The 22094-nt window shown below is 47.4% G+C and overlaps 1 protein-coding gene across 1 annotated transcript; it reads right to left on the reverse strand.

Annotated features, from left to right (window-relative positions):
* Positions 1-8701: 8701 nt before the first annotated feature.
* On the reverse strand, positions 8702-12074 carry ZCCHC3 (zinc finger CCHC-type containing 3). Its single transcript, XM_023220374.3, has one exon. It carries the CDS (start codon positions 11435-11437, stop codon positions 10226-10228), a length of 1212 nt encoding a protein of 403 aa, XP_023076142.1. The 5' UTR covers positions 11438-12074; the 3' UTR covers positions 8702-10225.
* Positions 12075-22094: the final 10020 nt, after the last annotated feature.

Raw genomic sequence — 22094 nt, forward strand, 5'->3', positions numbered from 1 at the left:
GCAATAAATATTTATTAGGCTTTACTCTGTGCCAGGCACAGTGCTAATTGCTGAAGCTATAACCGTGAGCCAAAAGAGACTGGTTCCTTCCCTCAGGGAGCTCAAAGTTGAGAGGCAGAGGCAGATATCAATCAAACCATGGTACAAATAAGTATATCATTGCACCCGAGTAACTGCTGAAGGAGAGGCCAGGGAGGTAGGGGATGGTGTAAGAGGGTCTGATACAGGATGTTAGGGTAGGCTCTAGTTAGGAAGCAGCATTAGAGTTGAGTGCCCCAGGCAAGTAAGGATTAACCATGGGTAGGGGAGGAAGAGGTCTGCTTCCAGGAATGACCAGCTGGAGCAGAAGGGGAAGCCTAGCCAGGGAAAGGGGGTGAGGCCCAACAAGAGAGAGGAGGCCCAGAGGAGGCAGGGCTGGTCAGGTAGGCCCTGGTGAGCACCAGGGAGGACACAAAATCTCTGAAGGTCTTTAAGCAGGGGAGTAATGTGATCAAATTTTGTTTTGGGGTGGATTCCATGATTGGAAGGAGAGGGAACCTGGAAACAGGGAGACCAATGTGTTGTCTGCTATAGAATTTCTTAAACTCATCCATCAAAGTTCTTATTTTTTATTTTTACTTTATTTTATTTTTAGAGACAGGGTCTCACTCTGTGGCCCAGGCTGGAGTGCAGTGATGCCATCACGGCTCACTGCAGCCTCAACCTCAAGTGATCCTCCTGTTTCAGCCTCCCAAGTAGCTGGGACGACAGGCATGTACCACGACACCCAGCAAAATTTTTTTGTTTTTTTGTAAAGACAGGGTCTCCCTATGTTGCCCCGGCTGGCCTCAAACTCCTGGGCTCAAGCAGTCCTCCTGCCTTGGCTTCCCAAAGTGTTGGAATTACAGGCATGAGCCACTAAGCCTGGCCTTTATTTTTAAAGATAGAGGGAAAGGACTTCTGTCTCTGTAAAGTCTATAGGAATTTTGTTGAAGTCTTGTGTTTTGCATTTATTTTTGTTGTTAAAATTTGTTTTTGTTGTTATTAAAGATAACAGATGAAAATTTTTTTTAAAGTGGGGATACACCGTGGAAAATAAACTTTCCTTTTATCCCAAACCCCAAATATCCAGTTCTCCAAAGTTACAAATTATGAATTTCATTAATATCCTTCCAGTGTTATTTTGTACATAAATAAGCATAAGTATATATATTTTTTCTTTTAAAAAATCTTTCCTATTGCTGTGTCCAGGAGTTTGAGTCCAGCCTGGACAACGTAGCAAGACCCTGTCTGTATGAAAAAATAAAATAAAATAGTTCTTGGGCTGGGTGCAGTGGTTTACACCTGTAATCCTAGCACTCTGAGAAGCCAAGGTGGGAGGATCACTTGAGGCCAGGAATTCAAGACCAGCCTGGGCAACATATTGAGAACCTGAAGAAAGAAAAGAAAGAGAAAGGAAAAAAGAAAGAAAGATAAAGGAAGGAAGGAAGGAAAGAAGGAAGGAAGGAACAAAGGAAGGAAGGAAGGAAACAACGGAGAGAGAGAAAGAAAGGGAAGGAAAGGAAGGAAAGAAGGAAGAGGAAGAAAGAAACAAAGAAAAAGAAAGAAAGGAAGGAAGAAAGGAAGAAAGAAAGAGGGAAAGAGAGATTATAGGCGTGAGCCAGGAGTGGTGACTCACGCCTATAATCCCAGCACTTTGGGAGGCCGAGGCGGGCGGATCACGAGGTCAGGAGGTCGAGACCATCCTGGCAACGCGGTGAAACCCTGTCTCTACTAAAAAATACAAAAAATTAGCTGGGCCTGCTGGCGGGTGCCTGTAGTCTCAGCTACTTGGGAGGCTGAGGCTGTGCCAGGCACAGTGATGGATATATCCTGGTAGGGGATAGATCCACAGTGAACCCGGGAGGCAGAGGTCACAGTGAACTGAGACTGCACCACAGCAACAGAGTGAGACTCCGTCTCAAAAAACAAAAAACAAAAACAAAAGAGAAAAAATTAGCTGGGTGTGCTGGTGCGTGCCTGTAGTCTCAGTTACGAAGGAGGCTGGGGCAGAATTGCTTGAGTCCAGGAGTTGGAGGCTGTAGTGAGGCAAGCAGTGAGCCACTGCACTCCAGCCTGGTTAACAAAGTGAGATCTTGCCTCAAAAAAAAAAAAAAAAAAAAATCACATTTTATTTAAAACTCTGCAGGAGGGTGAGGTGGCTCACGCCTGTAATCCCAGCACTTTGGGAGGCCGAGGTGGGTGGATCACGAGGTCAGGAGATCAAGACCATTCAGGATAACACACTGAAATCCTGTCTCTACTAAAAATACAAAAAATTAGCCGGGTGTGGTGGCCGGCGCCTGTAGTCCCAGCTACTTGGGAGGCTGAGGCAGGAGAATGGCTTGAACCTGGAAGGTGGAGCTTACAGTGAGCCGAGATCGCGCCACTGCACTCCAGCCTGAGCGACAGAGTGAGGCTCCATCTCAAAAAAATAAATAAGTAAAAATAAAACTTCAAAGTTTACATTCTGTTCCATAATCAATCTGTGTTTATTGGCCGGGTTCGGTGGCTCAAGCCTGTAATCCCAGCACTTTGGGAGGCCGAGGCGGGTGGATCATGAGGTCAGGAGATTGAGACCGTCCTGGCTAACACAGCGAAACCTCGTCTCTACTAAAAAATTACAAAAAATTAGCCGGGCATGGTGGTGGGTGCCTGTAGTCCCAGCTACCCCGGAGGCTGAGGCGGGAGAATGGTGTGAGCATCAGAGGCAGAGCTTGCAATGAGCCAAGATCTCGCCACCGCACTTCAGCCTGGGTGACAGAGCAAGACTCCGGCTCAAAAAAAAAGAAAAAAACACATTTTCTTGTACTATGTCTTACCCCAAATCTTAGTCACACTGACAAGCCAGCAAATGGGGCTGTATGTATCAGTGCCTTTGTACACGCGTTTGGTTCACTCCTGTGGAGCCCCCACCCTCAACTCAGCATGATCTGACCCCTCCTCACCCTTAGCTTGGTCCATTTATTTATTTGTTTGTTTGTTTATTTATTTATTTATTTATTTATTTATTGATGGAGTCTTGCTCTGTTGCCCAGGCTACAGTGCAGTGTGGCACAATCTTGGGCTCACTGCAACCTCTGCCTCCCACTGAAACGGGAAAAGTTCCCTTGTCCCCGTCCCAGGGCGTATGACAGGGGAGTGGCTTGCTTCTCCAGTGTCCCGCTGTGCAAGCCTTTAGGGGAGCATACAGACGGGCAGGTTGTGGGGCTCCGACCCCATGAGTGTCTACTGGTGGATGTTTACAGCTCCTGAAGCCCCAATGGGCTTGTGCTACCGTATGCTCTTAGTTTTGCTGTCTATAGGTGGCTTGTGTTAACCAGCTCAATTAGACCCTCTACCTTGTTGCAAGGACAGAGGGCTTTCTGTATCCCGGGTTCTAGCCTTGGTATACCAGAAGAATTGGATCATACCTGGGCTTGGAGAACAAGTGCAAGGTTTTATTGAGTGAAGGTATTTCTCAGCAGGTGGGGGAAGCCAGAAGGGGATGGAGTGAGAAGATTTTCCCCTGGAGTTGGCCCGGACTCCCCTCCGACTGCCCCAGCCAAACGCCGCATCGTTTCTGCTGGTTGGTGGCCTGTGGCGTGCTGGTGTGCCGGTGCCTGTTGGTGCGTTCCTCTGACGTCCAGCTGCTTGTGTGTTCCTCCACTGATGTGCTCCTCTAGCCGTCCAGCTACCTGTGTGTCTGCCTGCTAGGGTTTTTATAGGCACGGGATGGGGGTGTGGCAGGCCAGGGTGGTCTTGGGAAATGCAACATTTGGGCAGGAAAACAAAAATGCCTGTCCTCACCTAGGTCCATGGGCACAGGCTGGGATGGAGCCCTAGCCAGGGACCACGCTCTTTCTCCCTTCCCTGTCATTTAAAGGGACTGTGCCCTTCCCTTCCCAGCACTTCCCTTCCTGTATTACCAGGCTCAAGCAGTTCTCCTGCCTCAGTCTCCTGAGTAGCTGAGACTACAGGTGCATGCCACCACACCTGGCTAATTTTTTTTGTATTTTTAGTAGAGACAGGATTTCACCATATTGGCCAGGCTGGTTTTGAACTCCTGACCTCAAGCAATCCACTCGCCTCAGCCTCCCAAGTGCTAGGATTACAGCCGTAAACCATTGCACCAGGCCCCTTAGCTTGGTCTTGTACCACTCTATACTCCAAAATTCTTTCTGGTTGCTGTTTGTCAGCCGTAACTGGAGTTGACATGAAGCGATGTAATGGGCAATCTGGCTGAGAGTAAGGTTGGAAAGGGATCGGGCCAGGCTGAGTTCCAAGGGCACGAGGGAGTCCCAGAGGATGTGACATGGGAATAAAATGGTCAGCGTGCTAGACTGACATCTTAGAAAGATCATTTGCTCCTTAATCTGCCCCCATCACTTTCCTCTAAAAGGCTCTTATTGATAACCTCCACACTACTCAACCCTAGGGCACTCTTCAGTTCTGATCTCAATTGACATTTTTTTTTTTTTTCAGATAGAGTCTTGCTCTGTCGCCCAGGCTGGAGTGCAGTGGCTCCATCTTGGCTCACTGCAAGCTCCGCCTCCTGGGTTCACACCATTCTCCTGCCTCAGCCTCCCAAGTAGCTGGGACTACAGGCGCCTGCCACCATGCCAGCTAATTTTTTGTATTTTTAGTAGATACGGGGTTTCACTGTGTTAGCCAGGATGGTCTCAAACTCCTGACCTCGTGATCCACCCGCCTCGGCCTCCCAAAGTGCTGGGATTACAAGCATGAGCCACTGCGCCCGGCCTCAGTTGACATTTCTTAGAGCCGATTTTACTTGATCTCTTGCAGCCCTCAACACCAGTTGTTAACCCCTCCCACCTGAAATGTCCTCCCTTGGTTTATGTGTCTCTGCATGTTCTTGTTTTCCTTCTCCCTTTCTGGCTGTCCCTTACTAGTTTTTCACCATCTCCTTTTCCATCAGGGAAAACTGTGTGTCAAAGTTGCTCGAGGCACTATCTTAGTTGGTATAATCTTTCTTTCTGCTTTCTCTCTTGACCCATTAGGAGAGTGTGAAATCAGTTTAACGCGTCATATAAGCATTGACAAAATGATGAAGCAACAGAATAGAAAGTGTCAAGGTGCATCGTGCACAGGGTAAATATTGTTTGAGGAAGCTTATTTCAGATTTAGATATAAATACACACATGCATATGTATGACGGCTGCAATGTAAAATAGTATCTTACTGTGGGATGTGGTGAAACAGTTTTGAAAGCCATGGCTGTACAACTCCTCTGTTTATTTCTCAGGGCCAGAATTCTCCTAGGAATGTAAGATCTGTGTGTATCCAACCGCCTACTCCACATCTCCTCTTAGATACCCTCTATGGAGACATTAAACCCAATATATCCAAAATCAAATTCAAGCCCTTCACCCAAGTCCAAGAAACTTGGACTTTCTTCTCTGTTTCGCATCTCAGGGAAAAGCCCCACCGTCCATCCAACTGCAGAAGTTAGAAATCTGGGCATCATCCTTGGTACTTAACTTTCTTCCAGCCCATGTCAAATATAGCTCCAAATCTTGTTGACTTAAACTCCGAAAGATCTCTTTACCCTGCTGTTTCTCTCCATCCATCTCTGCCTTCCATGCCTAAGATGTCCTCACCTCTCACCTGGGATAACTATACTGTATTTCTACTTGGGCTCTCCTCTGACCCAGTCTCCACCAACCACCCTGAATGATACTTGTAAAACATAACCAATCTAATCATGTTACTGTCTTGCTTACAAGTCCTTCAATGGCACATTGTTCTTAGACCCACATTCTTAACATGGCCTACCGGATGCCCCCACAATCTCCTCCCCTTCTCTGCATTGCAGTCACATTTGTTGTGCTGGATATTGTCTTTTGACAGACAGCACCCATCCCCATTCTATATGCCTTCATATGCTACAGTTGCTGGAAAGCTAAAACATCTCCCAACTCCCTTGCAGCTAGGGCTCTAGCACTTAGATGTATTTGCATAAAAGATGGAAGGGAGGCAGAAGTAAGCCAGATGGTTTGGGCTTTTACTTGTAAACATGGTTGTGGAGACAGTAGTGCACAGTCCCTGGCTTTGTAGAGGCAGGGAAAGCACTTGGCATTTCATTGTCCTGCCCATGGCATTGGCAGTGACTTTCTGATCCCAGGATCCTGTCTTTGGGTGGCAGCTTCACCATTGTGTCCTCATGCTCAGCCTTCCCAGTGGTGGCCTCCTGGCTTCTGTCTTTCTGACTGCGAGAGGTAGTAACTGCCTTGGCAGGTCAGTTCTGTGGTGTTCTAGGAGTCATTCCTAATACCCAGCCTAGGGACCAGCATTTTCTTCAACAGCTAGAGTGGTTTCTGTTTCTAAACTCAGACTGATTAATTTAGTCTCTAGAACTGGTCATGCCTCCTCCCACTATAGGGTTGTTTTACTTGCTATCCTTTTGGCCTAGGTTAATACCCTTGCTATCCCTTAACCCTCAGCCCCATCTCTCGATTAACTCCTTATATGTCCTTTCCATCTCAGTTCAGACATTTTCTCTGGGAAGTTATCCCTGACCCTTAAGACTGGATCAGCTTTCCTTGTTAAACAGGGATCTCACCCTTTATGTTTCTTTTAGTGCGTCATCGTCTGTAATTATGTACTTGTGTGACTGTAGAATCTGAGCCCCAGGGACTTGCTTATCCTGCTCAATGCTGTGTTCCATTGCTTAAAGGACCCTATAGAGTTGGTGCTCAACAGGCATGTGTTGAAAGAATGAATGGAATGGAGGAGGCCAGAATGGAGGCTCTGAGGACAAAATCCACGTTTTTAAATATGGCTGGTAAGCCCTGTGACACCTCTTCTCAGCATTTTCTCCCAACCACATCTTCCCCTGCCTCTCAGCCAGTCCGAACGCGCTGTGTGCTCTCTGGCCTCCAGGTCTCTACATCTACTATTTCTGCTGCTTGGGTGTCTCTTCGTTCTTAGCCTGGTTCTTACTCATCTTGCAAGTTTCAGCAAGATGTTTTCTCTTCTAGGGAAACTTTTACTTCAGACAATTCTATACAGGACAAATGTTGGCCGGGCGCGGTGACTCACGCCTGTAATCCCAGCACTTTCAGAGGCTGAGGCAGGTGGATCACCTGAGATCAGGAGTTTGAGACCAGCCTGGCCAACATGCTGAAACCCCATCTCTACTAAAAATACAAAACTTAGCCAGGTGTGGTGGCACGTGCCTGTAATCCCAGCTACTTGGGAGGCTGAGTCACAAGAATCGCTTGAATCTGGGAGGTAGAGGTTGCAGTGAGCCAAGATCATGCCACTGCATTCCAGCCTGGGCAACAGAGTGAGACTCTGTCTCAACAAAAAAATATTGTTAAATATATGATTGTAAACATTGCCTGCTGTTACTTATCTGTACCTTCTATTGCAAGTGCACTGTCTTGCTCAAGGCAGCCTATGGAGAGGGCCTTGCATGGGGCCCAGCTCTAATGCCCTCAGTATTTGTTGAAGTTGAATGATACAATGTCCTCTACTCAACCAGCCTCAGTCCGGGCATCTCTGCACGCTTTCCAGGAGCCCAAATACAGTGAAGAATTGTAATTTGAGGGCTGCTTGATCAGGAAAGGAAGCTGGGGGAAGTTTGTTCAGCTCCAGTCCCTGGCTGTCCCTGGGCCACCAGGCAGGAGGCCTTGAAGCAGATCCTGTGGGGGATGGGCAGGGAAACAGTTTCTTCCTCTGCTCCCTCCTGGAGAGTGGGGGGATGGGGCCAGGAGAGGGAAGGTTCCTTCCAGGAGGCTCCCTGGCACAGTGCCTGCTTTGAGGAACGGGGTGGAGAGCGTGGTGAATGCAGGCTTTCTCCTGTGAGAAAGCTCTGTGAGAGGGAGGGAAACTGCTGGCAAAGACGGGAAAGAGGGATGGAAGGGAGGGAAAGAGGAGAGTCTGCTTGCTTTGGGAGACAAGGAGAGGGGCTGAACTGGCTCTGAAAGACAGGATTCCCAAGAGCCTACCAGGTCCCAACTCCAGATCAGCTCTGGAAGTATCCTCAAATCACTGAGTCTGAGAGTCAATATACTGGGAATGTTTAACTCTTAGGATCAGATCATCCTAACATCACCAGCTGGAAAATCCGTCAGAGGGTTGTACCTGGGGTCTGCAGGGTACTGGACCCAAAGTCCAGAGACCTTGACCCTATTCTGCTTGCAGGCCCAGTCTCCGGGGGCGCTAACTTGGATAAGTAAGTCAGCTCCCTGGACCCCCCCTTCTCTTTTTCAACAGCTGGAAGAAATGGCATTTTCCCAGAACCCAAGAATATTTTGCATCCCATCCACGGCGCTTACAATAACAGAAAGACTAGGAAGCTGGCAAACCACATCCCTCTTTCCCACAGGTCTGTAATCTCCCTGAGGGCAGGGTTGAGCTCACACATCTTACACTCTGGTCTCAAACCTGGCTGCCCAGCAGAATTGCTTGATGATTAACTAAAATGTTTCACTTCCTCTAACAGTGATTCTGATTTCTTGGAGCTGTGTTAGGACCTAAAACCTGTTTTAACAGTGTGCTAACTGATTGTGATGCAAAGGGACCGGCACAACGTAGTAGGTGCTAAGTGTTGCCTCCAGGGGTGGGAAATGAATTTAGCAGGGTAAACAAATGGAGTGTAGGGGAAGTGGGATTGAAATACGGTCTGGATCTGGGCAACTGTGCATCTAACACTTGGAAAGGAAATAGTGCACCAGTGTTAGCAATACAAAAGATAAATATTTATTCAGAACAAACTTTTAACAATCAATTTTACATTCTAAACCACAAGGAAATAGCAAAACATATAGCAAAGGAAAAGCAAACACTAAAAGAAAAGCAGTGTACTGTCTTTTCTACTTGATAACACTTAGTTGGCCCATGACCTCTCGCTTGGCCTATCTCCCAAGTACATTTTAGAGTTAACAGCTCACTCATAATTTTGGGTTAAAATCCATCTTTCTCCTGAGTCAGGAGTTGCAGATGAGCTCCAGCTAGCTGCTTCTCTAGGGTTCCTAGTTATTGAGGCTAAGGTGCAAATGTAAACCTTTGGTAGGTTTCTTTACACAGGGGCACCCCCATTTCTCACTGGTGACAATGAATGGGGAAGGGGTAGGGCCTCCAAAGGACCTGGCACACTTAATCCAGAAATGGTGCCCCAGGGAGCAACGCATGCACCCTGGAGTGTGTTCCTTGGTCCTTTCCGTATCTCCCAAGTATTCAGAAAACCCCTCCTTAAAACCTTCTGTTTCTGCTCCCTCCTCCAGATGATTTCTCAGCATTCCTCTGGGCTCAACATTCTGGAGAGATCAGACTTTCTGGGCCCTCAAGTGTTGAGGAAATTGTTGTGAAGTGTGAGAGGTAGTGGAATGAGCACCGGGCTTGGGGTCAGGGGACTCTACTATAGGCTGGCTCTGGCACCAGACAGCTATGTGATTTTCACCGAGTCATTTAACCTCTTTGGGCCTCTTTCATCTGCTGGAAAACCACGGAATTGGTCTAAACCAACTCTCAGGTTCTTTCCAGCAGGAATATTCTAGATTCCATGATTCTATGAAAAATGGCTTCTGAGCCACCAAAAGAGCTGTCATGAAGTCCATGCATTTTTGTGCCATAAAGAGAGGCCCTTGGCCACCATTCAGAGCTTATTGATTCAGATTATATACACTTCTAACAACACTGGTTTCACAAATTCTGACCACGTAGATTAAAAGCAGCAAATTAAATGAGGGAGGGGAAGAGCTGCAAAAGGTAGACACTCTGATAGAAGCCACAGTCAACAATGTTTTCAGTTAAGCAAACACTGATGGAGTGCCTACCACGTGTTGGGCCCCGTACCTAGTGCTGGGGCATAAAGATGAGCAAGGCAGCCCAAAGGGTGAAAATCCAGGGGAAGACAAGGTATGGGGCGGGGGGGGGGGGGGGGGGGGGGGGGGGGGGGAGAGAGAGAAAAAGTACAAGAAATAAAACAAAAACCCAATAGAAAAACGAAAATAAAATTTAAAAAAGGGAGGGGCAACACATCTGCACGCTACAGTTCTCCGCAGTCGTTATTGGTGACAGAGTCACCAATTCAGAACAGGCTGAAATGGAGTAAACTCGGTTTAAGAAGGCATAGAGAGATGTCTCTTGTAGGTTTTAAAAAGATCTCCTTCAAAAACGATAAAAAATGGTTTAAAAAAAAGTTTTGGCACTTAAGAGGGGTAAGCTGGCTGTGTGTTCACCCTGGCAGGCAGGCGGGTGTTTAGTGCCCGGCCACGCCGGTTAGCTGAGCTGCCACGGAATTGTGAACTGCTTTGGGACACTGGGCAAAGGCGTGTCCTCGCTTGCCACAGAGGTTGCACACGATGCCCTTCCGGCAGTAAGGGCTCAGGTGCCCCTCCTCCCCGCACCTGAAGCACCTGTCCTGCGTGCAGCTGCCGCTCATGTGGGTCCGGGAACCACATTTAAAGCATGTCTTGGGCTGCCCCTTGTACCAGCTGTAGCCCCTCTCGGCCCCCAGGAAGAAGGCCCCTGGCAAGTGCCTGACCCCGCCCTCCCCCTGGCGCAGCTCGATCTCGCACTTGTACTCCCCGGTCCAGATCCCAAACCTGTCGGTCACTTTCACCGGCACGGCCAGCACGTCGCAGTGGCGCTTGAGCCAGGTCACAATGTCCTCCACGTCCACCGTCTCGTTCCGGAAGAGGATGAAGAGTGTCTTCAAGCTGGACTTGCTCCGCCCCAGCACCACAAAGTTCTCCCAGCAGTCCTCCTGCTCCCGCTTCTCCTCGTAGACGCGCAGGAACAGGGCCAGCTTCTCCGCCGAGCGGAAGCTCACGTCGAATTCGCGGCTGCCCGGAATCTGGATGACCGCGTAGATGTCGCTCGGGTCCATGCCGATGGAGCGCAGGATAAGCGCTCCTACCACGAAGTCCCGGGTCGGGCAGGAGCCCTCGTCTCCCTGGAAACAGATGCGGACAAGGAAGCGACCCTTGCCCGGGCCCGCCCCCGCCGGCTCGTCCTGCAGGGGCCGTTCGGCCGCGTCCTCGGCCTCGCCGGGCCTGGCCGGGGTCGCCATGGCTGCCGCCGCCGCCGCCTCGGCCTTCTTCCTCCTACCCGCCTCGGCAGCGCCCTTCTTCTTGCGGGGGTCCGCCGCCTCGCCGGCCGGATCTCTCCGGCGGCCCTTCGGGTCCCCGCGGCCAGCAGGTGGGAAGTCGCCGAGGTCCGGCGCCGCTAGGCCCGCGGGGCCGCCGAGCCCGACGCTCCCGCCACCGCCGCCGCTTTCCTCCTCCCGCCGCGGCAGCCGCGGCTCGCGGAATTCGCCCTTCTTCTCGGCTAGATTCTTTACCACCTGGGCCCAGCCCATCTTCTCGCGGCCGCCGTCGGCCTCCTCTCCCCGGGCCGCGGGCCGCGCGGGGGGCAGAAGCTGCGGCCGCCCCCGTTTCCTCTCTTCCTCCGCGCCGCCGCCGGTGGCCATTTTACCTCCTTCCCAGCATCCTCCACTCGCTCCCGCAGCCAAAGGGCGCCCATCGCGCGCGCCCGCCCGCCGGGACTGTGGGGGTTTGGGTTTTTTTTTTTTTTTTTTTTTTTTTAAATTTGCCGCTACCCTCCCCCCCCGCTCCCTCAAAGGTATTCACATGCGGCGCATATTGGCCAGCGCCGGCTCTGCGCCCCCTGGTAACTGCTGAGCTTTTCTTCCGCCAGCGCTCGCTCCAACCTCACCTCCGTCCGCAGCGGGATGGGGCGCCCGGAGGCGTCCCTTTCCCCAGCGCGGGTTTGGCAGCCTCCGGCCTCGCTCTCGAGGATTTGGCATTTCGCAAGCGGTGCTCGATGATTTCATGCAAGCAGCTTTGCTAACGGCCCACAGCCCACAGGCGGGACGAATTCAGAAGCATCTCCCCCGTTTTGTTGTTTTCTTTGTACTTTTTCCTGTTAAAAAAGCAAAAACAATAGCAAAATTAAAACTTAGCTTTCCCTTATCCCCAGAACTGACTGCAATGCATTATTTTTTCCCCACGTCGGATTATGCATATTTTCAAGCAGAAAAGTTGAAAGTTTTACAGTGAACGTTTTACCATTAACTTTTTATCATTAAAATTTTACTCTGTTTTATCACACTACACCTCGATGCATTCATCGGTCGTTATTTTTTGATACGTTTCCAAGTAAGTCATATTGCATTATTTTTATTTTTTTTGAAAAGACCTCTGTCATACTTAGGATGAAGTGTGAGTGCTTCTTACGTTCCCGGTACTGTGTTAAGCACACTTCAGACTTTATTACATGGAATCTTCCAAAAACGATGCCGTAATTATGCCCATTTTACAGATAAGGAGGCAGGAATTAAGTCACTTGGCGGAGTTAATAGGTAGCCCCACGTATATAGGTAGCTTATATTTCTTTAACCACTATTTCTGACGCTGTGGATCAAGAACTGTGCATCAGACTCCAAGAAACTTTGTCAACAGGCAGATTCCCTTCACCCCAACTCCTGGTATTGGTCTCAGGGGAGCCACCATCCCTGACTCTTGTGCTGTTTGCACTTTCCAGTCCTTTCACTTTATATCCTCAGACACCCTTTCCTTCATCCCTTCTCAGCCACACATTCCCATGATCATACTCGGAACTGCACCATTACCAGAAACATCCAAGTACCAGAAACATCCAAGTCTTAGAGATTCACATATTTCTCTGTTGCTCTTTCAACTTGACTGGTCAAGTTTCACCATGAGGAGAATACTTACACAACCAAACAATATATGTATTTTAAACAATCTCTTCCATTCCTCTTACCTTAAGCCCTCATTCCAGGTAACCATCACATAATTAAATATCTGCAAGGGGCAGGCAGGTACCTTAAGTAGAAGATATACTGGGTAAACTGGAGATGGAATATTCTATCTGAAGGGGCAACTGCTGGTCAACTCTAGCCGATTATTCCTCTCCAGAAGTGAGGGTCCACTGTGGGCAGATCTTTCAGTTTCCAAAGAGAAATCTGAACTCCAGTTTGTTCTTTTATGGGAAACATTCTTTCTCTTGTCTTCTTTAAGATGGTCTCAGCTGTATTTGGAACCTCCATATAAATTTTACAACCAGTCTACTAAGTTCCAGGAAACTATGAGATCTTAATTGGAGCTGCATTGCATTTGTACAGAATTGCCACTTCATAACACCGAACCTTTCCGTCAATGACCCCACTTGATTTCTCACTTATTTATGGCTTATTTTATGTATTTAAATAAAATATAGTTTTCTTCATAAAGGTCTTACATACTTTGGGGGATTTATTCCAAGGTACCACATGGTTTGACTGCCATTGTAAATGAAATTATTGTAAATCAGAAGTTATATATTGTTTCTTGGTGTCCTTTAGAGGGAACACAATTGAATTTTGTGTACTGACCCCATATTTGGCACCAAAGTTGAAACCTTAAAAAGTTCCAGTGGTTTTTGGAATCTCTTTACTTTTCTGTATTGCCAATCATATTGTCTGCGAATAATGAAGGTTTTGTCTCTTTTTTCAGATCTTACACTTTTTCTTGTCTTACTGCACTAGTCAGGAACTTTCATATAATCAATGTATTTTGAGCATTTTTGTTTTGTGTTGGACTTTAAAGGCATCTGTGTTTTGAAAATATTTGACTTGTGGATTATGTTCTGGTTCCATGTCCAATTTTAGTAACCATATCTTCTTCTATTGTAAGATTTCATTGTTATGTGTAGGGCCATCCTTTTGATCAGTTTCATTTTTTCCAGGTCAAATTTTGCAGAGATTATTAAATCAGGAGCTACAGGGGCCAGGCTGGTACCCTGCAAGGAAAGCAGTCCGGGTGGGCACTGAGGCCATATGAAGAGAGCAGCCTTTATTCATTTCTGGCAGATTATTGTCACAGAGGGACACAGGCCCAGTGTTGCCAGATGTCTGCTTTTCTAAGAGAGATCGGAAATCCAGTGTTTGGCTGCCTGGAACAAGGCCTGAGCTTAGCAGCTTGAACACGTGAGGGTCTATAGTCTGTCTTGTGAGGCCTCTTTATGTTATTATGTCTTTAGTACGCTGGCTTCCACCTGTGTTCCTTTTTAGTATTTCTGTCTCCTTTTCTTCCCTCGAACCTGACATCCATTCTTTAGGCAAATCCTGATAGCAATTCTTCCAAAAATATATCCCCAATCTGACCACTCTCACCTGTTCTCCAAGTCACTATCATGTAAACTGCTTAGAATATGCCTGGCTCAGTCATTCTAGTTAAAAAAAAAAACATGACAGATAAATGTGTTCAGAATAGACCTGACCAACTAGTTTGCCATCTTTGGCTTAAGCATAATTATCCTCACTTTACAAAGGAGGTAACTGAGGCTCAGAGAGGTGAAGGGATTTGTCTTAGGAGCATCTGTGAGGTCTTTGATAACTGGGGCATGTCTTGCTGTCTGTCTTCACAGACAATTGCTGTGAAGACAACACAACTGACCTGGTGAGGTGGCTCATGTCTGTAAGCCCAGCACTTTGGGATGCCAAGACTGGAGGATGGCTTAAACCCAGGAGTTCTTGACCACCCTGGGCAACATAGTGAGACCTCATCTCTACAGAAAATTTCTAAAATTTGCCAGGTATGGTGGTATGCACCTATAGTCCCTGCTACTCTGGAGGCTGAGATGGGAGGATCACTTAAGCCTAGGAGGTTGAGGCTGCAGTGAGCTGTGATCCCACCATTGTATTCCAGCCTGGGTAACAGAGTGAGACCCTGTAAAAAAAAAGAAAGAAAGAAAAGAAAAAAGAAAAGACAACACAATTGCCCAGTGCTCTGTAAGCACTTAGTAAATGGCAGCTGATTTTTGATTTTTGAATTGTTAAGAAACTGGGCTCAGCATGGTGGCTCACACCTGTTATCTTAGCATTTTGGGAGGCTGAGGCGGGCAGATCAGTTGAGTCCAGGAGTTTGTAGACCAGCCTGGGCAACATGGCGAAACCCCATCTGTACCAAAAATAATGAAAAACATTAGCCAGCTGTGATGGGGCACCACCTCTAGTCCCAACTACTAGGGAGGCTGAGGTGGGAGGATTGCTTGAGCCCAGGAGGTTGAGGCCACAGTTGAGTGCAGTGAACTGTGATCACTCCATGCTACCCTGGGCAACAGATTGAGAGAAACTCTGTCTTAAAAGAAACTCGCTAATGCTAGTTGGGAATAGCTAAATAACAGAAAATTCTAGAATAATGGTAACATATGCAAATGAAGGTTTTTTTTTCTCTCATAGAATAAGTCTGGAGGTAGGCAGCTCAGAGCTGGTATCGTGGCTGCATAGTGTCAGGGATCCAAGCTCCTTCTGTCTTTATGTTCTGCCATATATGACCTACATTTCTGACTATTTAATGGCCCAAATGGCTGCTGAGTTCCAACTACGAGATTCCATTCCAGCAGCAGAAAGGAACAAGTGGAAGAGAATGGCATGTGTTCTCCACTTCCTGTATAAGGACATTTGCGGATGTTGCACTTCTGCCTATATTCCATCGACTAGAACTTGATCAAGCCTATCTGCATCTCAGTCCAAGTTCTTAATGATGCATTTTTGGATTTGCATTATTTTTGAAGTGACCTTTAGAGAGTCAGGAGATGGAGGCATGGTTTGAGATGGACCTTGAAAGAAGAAGTAGGTTTTGGAAAGCAATACAGAAACAAACCTATGAGGCTAGAATTATTGCTTCTATTCACAGATGACGGAACTAGGCTGAGAGAGGTAGAGTGAGTTGCCCAATATCACCATGTCACAAAGCTAGTAGTGGCTTAGTGAACCACGTCAAGAGGACTCCAAGGATTATATGCTTAGCCACTTACACAGTTCTGCCTTGTATCTATAAAATGGAGATAATGCCTACATTAAGGTTACTATTTATTGATAACTTGCATTTGTAGTTGTATTAGCACAGAAGCTAGGATCCTTTGCTTTTAAGGGCATGACCAAGAACTTGCACATGCTTCTTCTACTCACATCACATTTGTTAAAACCTAATCATGCAGCCACCTTAGTTGCAAGGGAGGCCAGAAAATTAGGTTTTTATTTTATTTTATTTTATTTTATTTTATCTTATTTTATTTTTTGAGAAAGAGTCTCTCTCTGTCACCCAGGTTGGAATGCAGTGGCATGATCTCGGCTCACTGCAACCTCCACCTCCCGAGTTCAAGTGATTCTTCTACCTTAGTCTCCCGAGTAGCTGGGATTACAGATGCCCACTGCCCCCAGCTAATGTTTGTGTTTTTAGTAGAGACGGGCTTTTGTCATGTTGGCCAGGCTGGTCTCGAACTCCTGACCTCAGGTGATCTGCCTGCCTCGACCTCTCAAAGTGCTGGGATTACAGGCATGAACCACTGTGCCTGGCCAAGAAATGAGGTCTTTAGATGGGCAGCCCATGTGCCCAATAAAAATTCTAATACTACAGAAGTGTAGAGTGGATGTGGGAGGGTATTAGCAATCTCTGCTACGATACTGTTAGTTAAGATTTATTTATTTATTTGTTTGTTTGTTTGTTTATTTATTTATTTATTTATTTCAGGGTCTCACTCTGTCACCCAGGCTGGAGTGCGGTGGTGTGATCATGGCTCACTGGAAGCCTCAACCTCCTGGGCTCAAGTGATCCTCCTGCCTCAGCCTCCTGAGTAGCTTGGACTATAGGCTTGTGCCACAATGGCCAGCTAATTTTTTAATTTTTTATAGAGAAGGGGTCTCTTTATGTTGCCCAGGCTGGTCTTAAACTCCTGGCCTCAAGCAAATCCTTCTGCCTTGGCCTCCCAAAGTTCTCAGATTACAGGTATGAGCCACCATACCCGGCCTAGTTAATCTTTAAAACAAACCAGTAAAATAAGCATTATTGTTCCTATTTTACTGATGAGTAAATTGAGGTTCGGAGAGGTGGAGCTATTTAAGGGTAAGCTAGGATTAGAATCCTGACTCATGTTTGACCCACAGTATTCTATTCCTTTTCATTGGAATTGTGTTTTGTGAGTGTTGCTGCTTCTCATTGATTTCCTTCTCACTCAGTAGTATGCCATTAGCAAGTGTCTCCACTCCCTGGACTGTGAATCTGCCTCTGGATGCCTACTGTCTGGCATTGTGATCATGTCAGAGGGAGGAGATACTGGCCTTTCCAAGGCCAGGATGCAGTGGGGCCACATGTGTGTGTTGCTCCTTGGCTACTTGCAGTAGCTGTTAGAAAGCAAGTCCACAAACTGCAATCTCTTCACCAAAGGGAAGTAAAGCCAGCTGACCCAGGAGACAGAAGGAGGCTGAGGCCAAGGGAAGAAAGAGGCACTTGACTGTCAGCGTCTGGCCTAGATCAACATCATCCCAACCCCCTGGGAATGAGAAGCTGGTGGAGTCCGTGAAGGAGATGTCATCAGAAGTCCAATATTACATCCATGTGGATAAACTCCTTGACATTTTTTCTGAGACCCTTCTTGGCACTGGACATGGCAGGTGCATGTGCATGGGGAAGGAGATGGAGCACAGTTGCAAGGACGTCTCCTGTGATAGCAGCAGCTTCTACCTGACTCTGCAGACTCTGCCAGCAAAGGAACACCTTGTTAACTGTGGCTTGATGTCCAAGCTGATTGGTTTCCAAGGTGCTCAGCAGCAGATACCAAGTCTAGTTCATCAGCATGCAAGCAAATCCTGCCAGGCTGTGCACATTTATCCTGGCTCTTCAGGACCACTTGACCAAGTTTGTCTTTTTTTTTTTTTTTTGAGATGGAGTCTAGCTCTGTTGCCCAGGCTGGAGTGCAGTGGCATGATCTCGGCTCACTGCAAGCTCCACCTTCTGGGTTCACGCCATTCTCCTGCCTCAGCCTCCCGAGTTGCTGGGACTACAGGTGCCCACCACCATGCCCGGCTAATTTTTTGTAATTTTAGTAGAGACAGGGTTTCACCATGTTAGCCAGGATGGTCTCGATCTCCTGACCTCATGATCCACCCGCCTCGGCATCCCAAAGTGCTGGGATTACAGGCGTGAACCACCACGCCCGGCCGACCAAGTTTGTCTTATATCCTCTGACCTCTAGGTGCCTCCAGGAGGACATCCTGTAGGACATCTTCACTCTTCAGGGCCCCCAGTTTCTTGCAGACACCATTGAGGGTATTTCTTCATCCAGATTGTTGGGGAGCTAACTCAGCTGAAGATGGTTCATGAACAGGGACAGAGCTCTGTGGTGGTAGTCAATGGAATCATGCAGACTGTATTAGTTTCCTAGGGCTGCTATAACAACAAACTATAAACCAGGGGTCCCCAACCCCTGGGTCTACCCATTAGGAACCAGGCCACACAGCAGGAGGTGAGTGGCAGGCAAGCGAGCAGTACCACCTGAGCTCTTCCTCCTGTCAGATCAGCAGTGGTGTTAGATTCTCATAGAAGTGGAAGCCCCATTGTGAACTGCACATGCGAGGGATCTAGGTTGCATGCTCCTAATGAGAATTTAATACTTGATGATCTGAGGTGGAACAGTTTCATCCCGAAACCACCCCAGAGCCCCGTCCATGGAAAAATCATCTTCTGTGAAACCGGTCCCTGGTGCCTAAAAGGTTGGGGACCCCTGCTATAAACGGAGTGGTTTAAAGCAACAGGAATTTATTATCTCACAGTTCTAGAGGCTGAAAGTCTGAAATCTAGGTGTAAGCAGGGCCATGTTCTCTCTGAAGGCTCTAGGGGAAAATCTGTTCCATGCCTTTCCCTTAGCTTCTGGTGTTGCCAGCATTCCTTGACTTGTAGATGCATCACTCTAATCTCTGCCCGTGTCATCAGAAGGCATTCTCACTGTGTCTGCCTCTGTGTGTCTTCTCTTCTTCTCATAATGGCACCAGTCTTTTAAGGGCCCACTCCAGTACGACCTCATCTTAACTAATTACATCTGCAGCAACTCTATTTCCAAATAAGGTTCTGGGAATGGTATGTATTTTTTTTGGAAATACTATTCAACCCAGTACACACACTACATGCTGACTACCTGGATACAGACCAATGACACACATCATTGGCTTCAGGATCTGTAGTTCATTCAGATGATGAAAAACTCGGCTTACCACAAAGTTATCTGCCACAGCCCCCACGAAGCCATGTTTAACAGCAAAGTCAAGGTTGGCCTGGCCGCCTCCAAGTTACGGGATGAAATTGTGCTCACAATCAGGACTGAATAGGATTGCAAGAGGGCACAAGGACAGCTGAAGAGCAGCATCCATGCACAGCAGGGAGACAACAGTGTGCTGGGGCCTAGCAGTGAATTCAGTGGGGGGGTCTTAGGATGGAAGAGCAGGCAGCTCTGGAGTGTTGTGCAGATGATAAGAAGGAATGTCTAGGATCTTGTTATGTCGAGCGTAGCAGGTGTCTCCACAAGAACCATGGCATCTTACCCAGTGACGACGGTAGGGATTGTGGGTTTAGGATGGTGTGCACATTTGCCACAAAGTCAGCACATCCAATGACATGGATGGAAACCTGAGATTGCCTGCTTAGCCTAGTCCACCTCTCAGCAAGATGTTGATGGAATGAGAGCCCAGGTTGCTGTTGCTGAGCCTGGAGCCAAGCAGGCCTGAGAGGCCCTCTATCACATTTATCACCTCACATGTGCAGGAAGGAAAGGCCAGTTTGTCTTGCCCATCTATGCTGGGGGCAGGAAGTTCCATCAGGTGTTCATGAACACAGAAATGCCACCTGAACAGGTGTAAGTGCAAATGGACTCCATCTTATTCAGTCCCAGTTCCAACAGTTTTGTTACAAGTGATTGTCGGTGGCCCGTCAAGTGTGTTTTGGCTTTGATTAAAATGGCAGCATTTTTGCAAATGTTTTTGTGTATTTATTTTAAAATTTGAAGTGGGGCCAGGTGCGGTGGCTCACGCCTGTAATCCTACCACTTTGGGAGGCTGAGGCGGGCGGGTCACCTGAAGTCAGGAGTTCGAGACCAGCCTGACCAACATAGAGAAACCCCGTCTCTACTAAAAATACAAAATTTGCTGGGTGTGGTGGTGCATGCCTGTAGTCCCAGCTACTCGGGAGGCTGAGGCAGGAGAATCGCTTGAGCCTGGGAGGCAGAGGTTGTGATGAGCCAAGATCACGCCATTGCACTCCAGTCTGGGCAACAAGAGCAAAACTCTGTCTCCAAAAAAAAAAAAAAAAAAAAAAAATTGAAGTGGGAGGCAGTAATATTACTGGTTAAGCATCTGAGATGTGGGGCACAGGCAGCTCTCAGTGGGTGTCCATGCTGGGGTCAGCACGTCTGATGAGGAAGGCTGTGTGACAGTGGACAAGCTCTTATTTGTGTTAATCAAGGTACAGGTTAAGATACTGTGACAAAGGGACTCTCAAATACAGAGTCTCAGACAAGGTGGAGGTTTATTTCTCTTTGGTGAAGCAGCTCGGAATTTGGCAGGCAGTGAGGACAGGTAGGTGACTGTCTCCTGCAAGGTTGTCAGGGACCCAGGTTCCTTCTGTCTTGTTGTTCCTCTAGATGCAGATTTCAGTAAAATGCTTTTGGTCTGCAAGTACCAGAAAACTCAACTCAAATTTGCTCACCCAGTAATGTGATTTCTTATTTAATCTCAAGCAATTTCTAGATAGATGACAGGTTAATTTAATTAATTAATTTCTTTTAGAGACAGAATCTTACTCTGTTGCCCAGACTGGCATGCAGTGGCACAATCATAGGTCACTGCAGTCTCAAATTCATGGGCTCAAGCAATCCTCCCTCCACAGCCTCCCAAGTAGCTGAGACTACAGGTGCACATCATCACATCTGGCTAATTAAATAAAAAAATTTTTTTTTTTTTCTGAGATGTGGTCTCATTATGTTGTCCAGACTGATCTCAAATGCCTGGCCTCAAGCAATCCTCCTGCTTCAGCTTCCCAAGTAGCTGGGATTATAGGCAGATACTATTGTGCCAAGCTAGGGTTGGTTAATTTAATGGCTCGACAGTGCTATCAAGGAAGAAGGTTTTTACATTTTCCTCTCTACCATTCACAGTATATCCTCTTTGGCCAACTCCCCTCACAGTTCCACAATTCCAGGAATCCCACACAGATATGACAATGTCTACCAGCAGACAAAGGAATGTTTTTCTGCAATGCCTTTTTTAAAAAGTGTGATGAAAACCTTTCCCAAAAGCCTCTGAGTAGATTTCTCATTCTGTCTCCTTGGCCAGACTTTCATCATGTGTCTATGACTCCATCTCTAACTGGAAAGGGAAATTGGCCCACCAAGCCCAGCCTCAACAGTCATGACTATGGAAGCTGGGACTAGGACTAGGGTTGGGCCTGGTGCCTGCCTCCCTTAAGGCAAGTGCATACATGGACAAGATCAGGATCCAATAGCTGTGATGACAGGGAGGAATGGCTGTTGAGTAAGTCACTACCTGGATCTGTCATGTATTCCTATCTTTTACTTTTTTTTTTTTTCTTTTTTTTGAGATGGAGTTTCGTTATTGTTGTCCAGGCTGGAGTGCCGTGGCACGATCTTGGCTCACTGCAATATCAGCTTCCCTGTTTCAAGTGATTCTCCTGCCTCAGCCTCCCAAGTAGCTAGGATTACAGGCGCCTGCCACCACTCCTGGCTAATCCTATTTTGTATTTTTAGTAGAGATGGGGTTTCATCATGTTGGCCAGTCTGGTCTCGAACTTCTGACCTCAGGTGATCCATCCGCCTCAGCCTCCCAAAGTGCTGGGATTACAGGTGTGAGCCACCGCGCCCAGCCTTTATCTTTTACTTTTTAATGGTTTCCTGGTATAGAGTTTCCCAGCAAGAATTCTGTCATATGGTGTGCTCTGCAAATGAGGGTACCCAACATAGTGTTTCCCTCAGCTCTAGGGTCAGCCAGGAGGGGCCTGAATAGCCAGAGTACCCGGGCTAATTGCTTTTTATCCTAGAGGCTGCTTCTATTTACCACAGTGCACTTAAACACATTCTCCTGTGATTTTTAAGAGGCAGAAAAGGTTGGGAGCTCTGACATGGTATTCTGTAGTAATGTTCCCCTATTGAAGTTTAAGTGATTTAAAATTATTGCTCCCTCCCAATTATCTTTTAAACTGGAATTCACTTTTAAATCCCTGCTCTATCTAGCAAATCTGGTGTGTAGGGCAAAGGTGGCAGCTAGTACTTTAGTTGGG

This window comes from Piliocolobus tephrosceles, chromosome 20 (assembly GCF_002776525.5).
Source record: "Piliocolobus tephrosceles isolate RC106 chromosome 20, ASM277652v3, whole genome shotgun sequence".
NCBI classification, from domain to species: domain Eukaryota; kingdom Metazoa; phylum Chordata; class Mammalia; order Primates; family Cercopithecidae; genus Piliocolobus; species Piliocolobus tephrosceles.

Coding starts and splice junctions, on each gene's coding strand:
- ZCCHC3 (XM_023220374.3), bottom strand. CDS start 11,437: ATGGCCACCGGCGGCGGCGCGGAGGAAGAGAGGAAACGGGGGCGGCCG.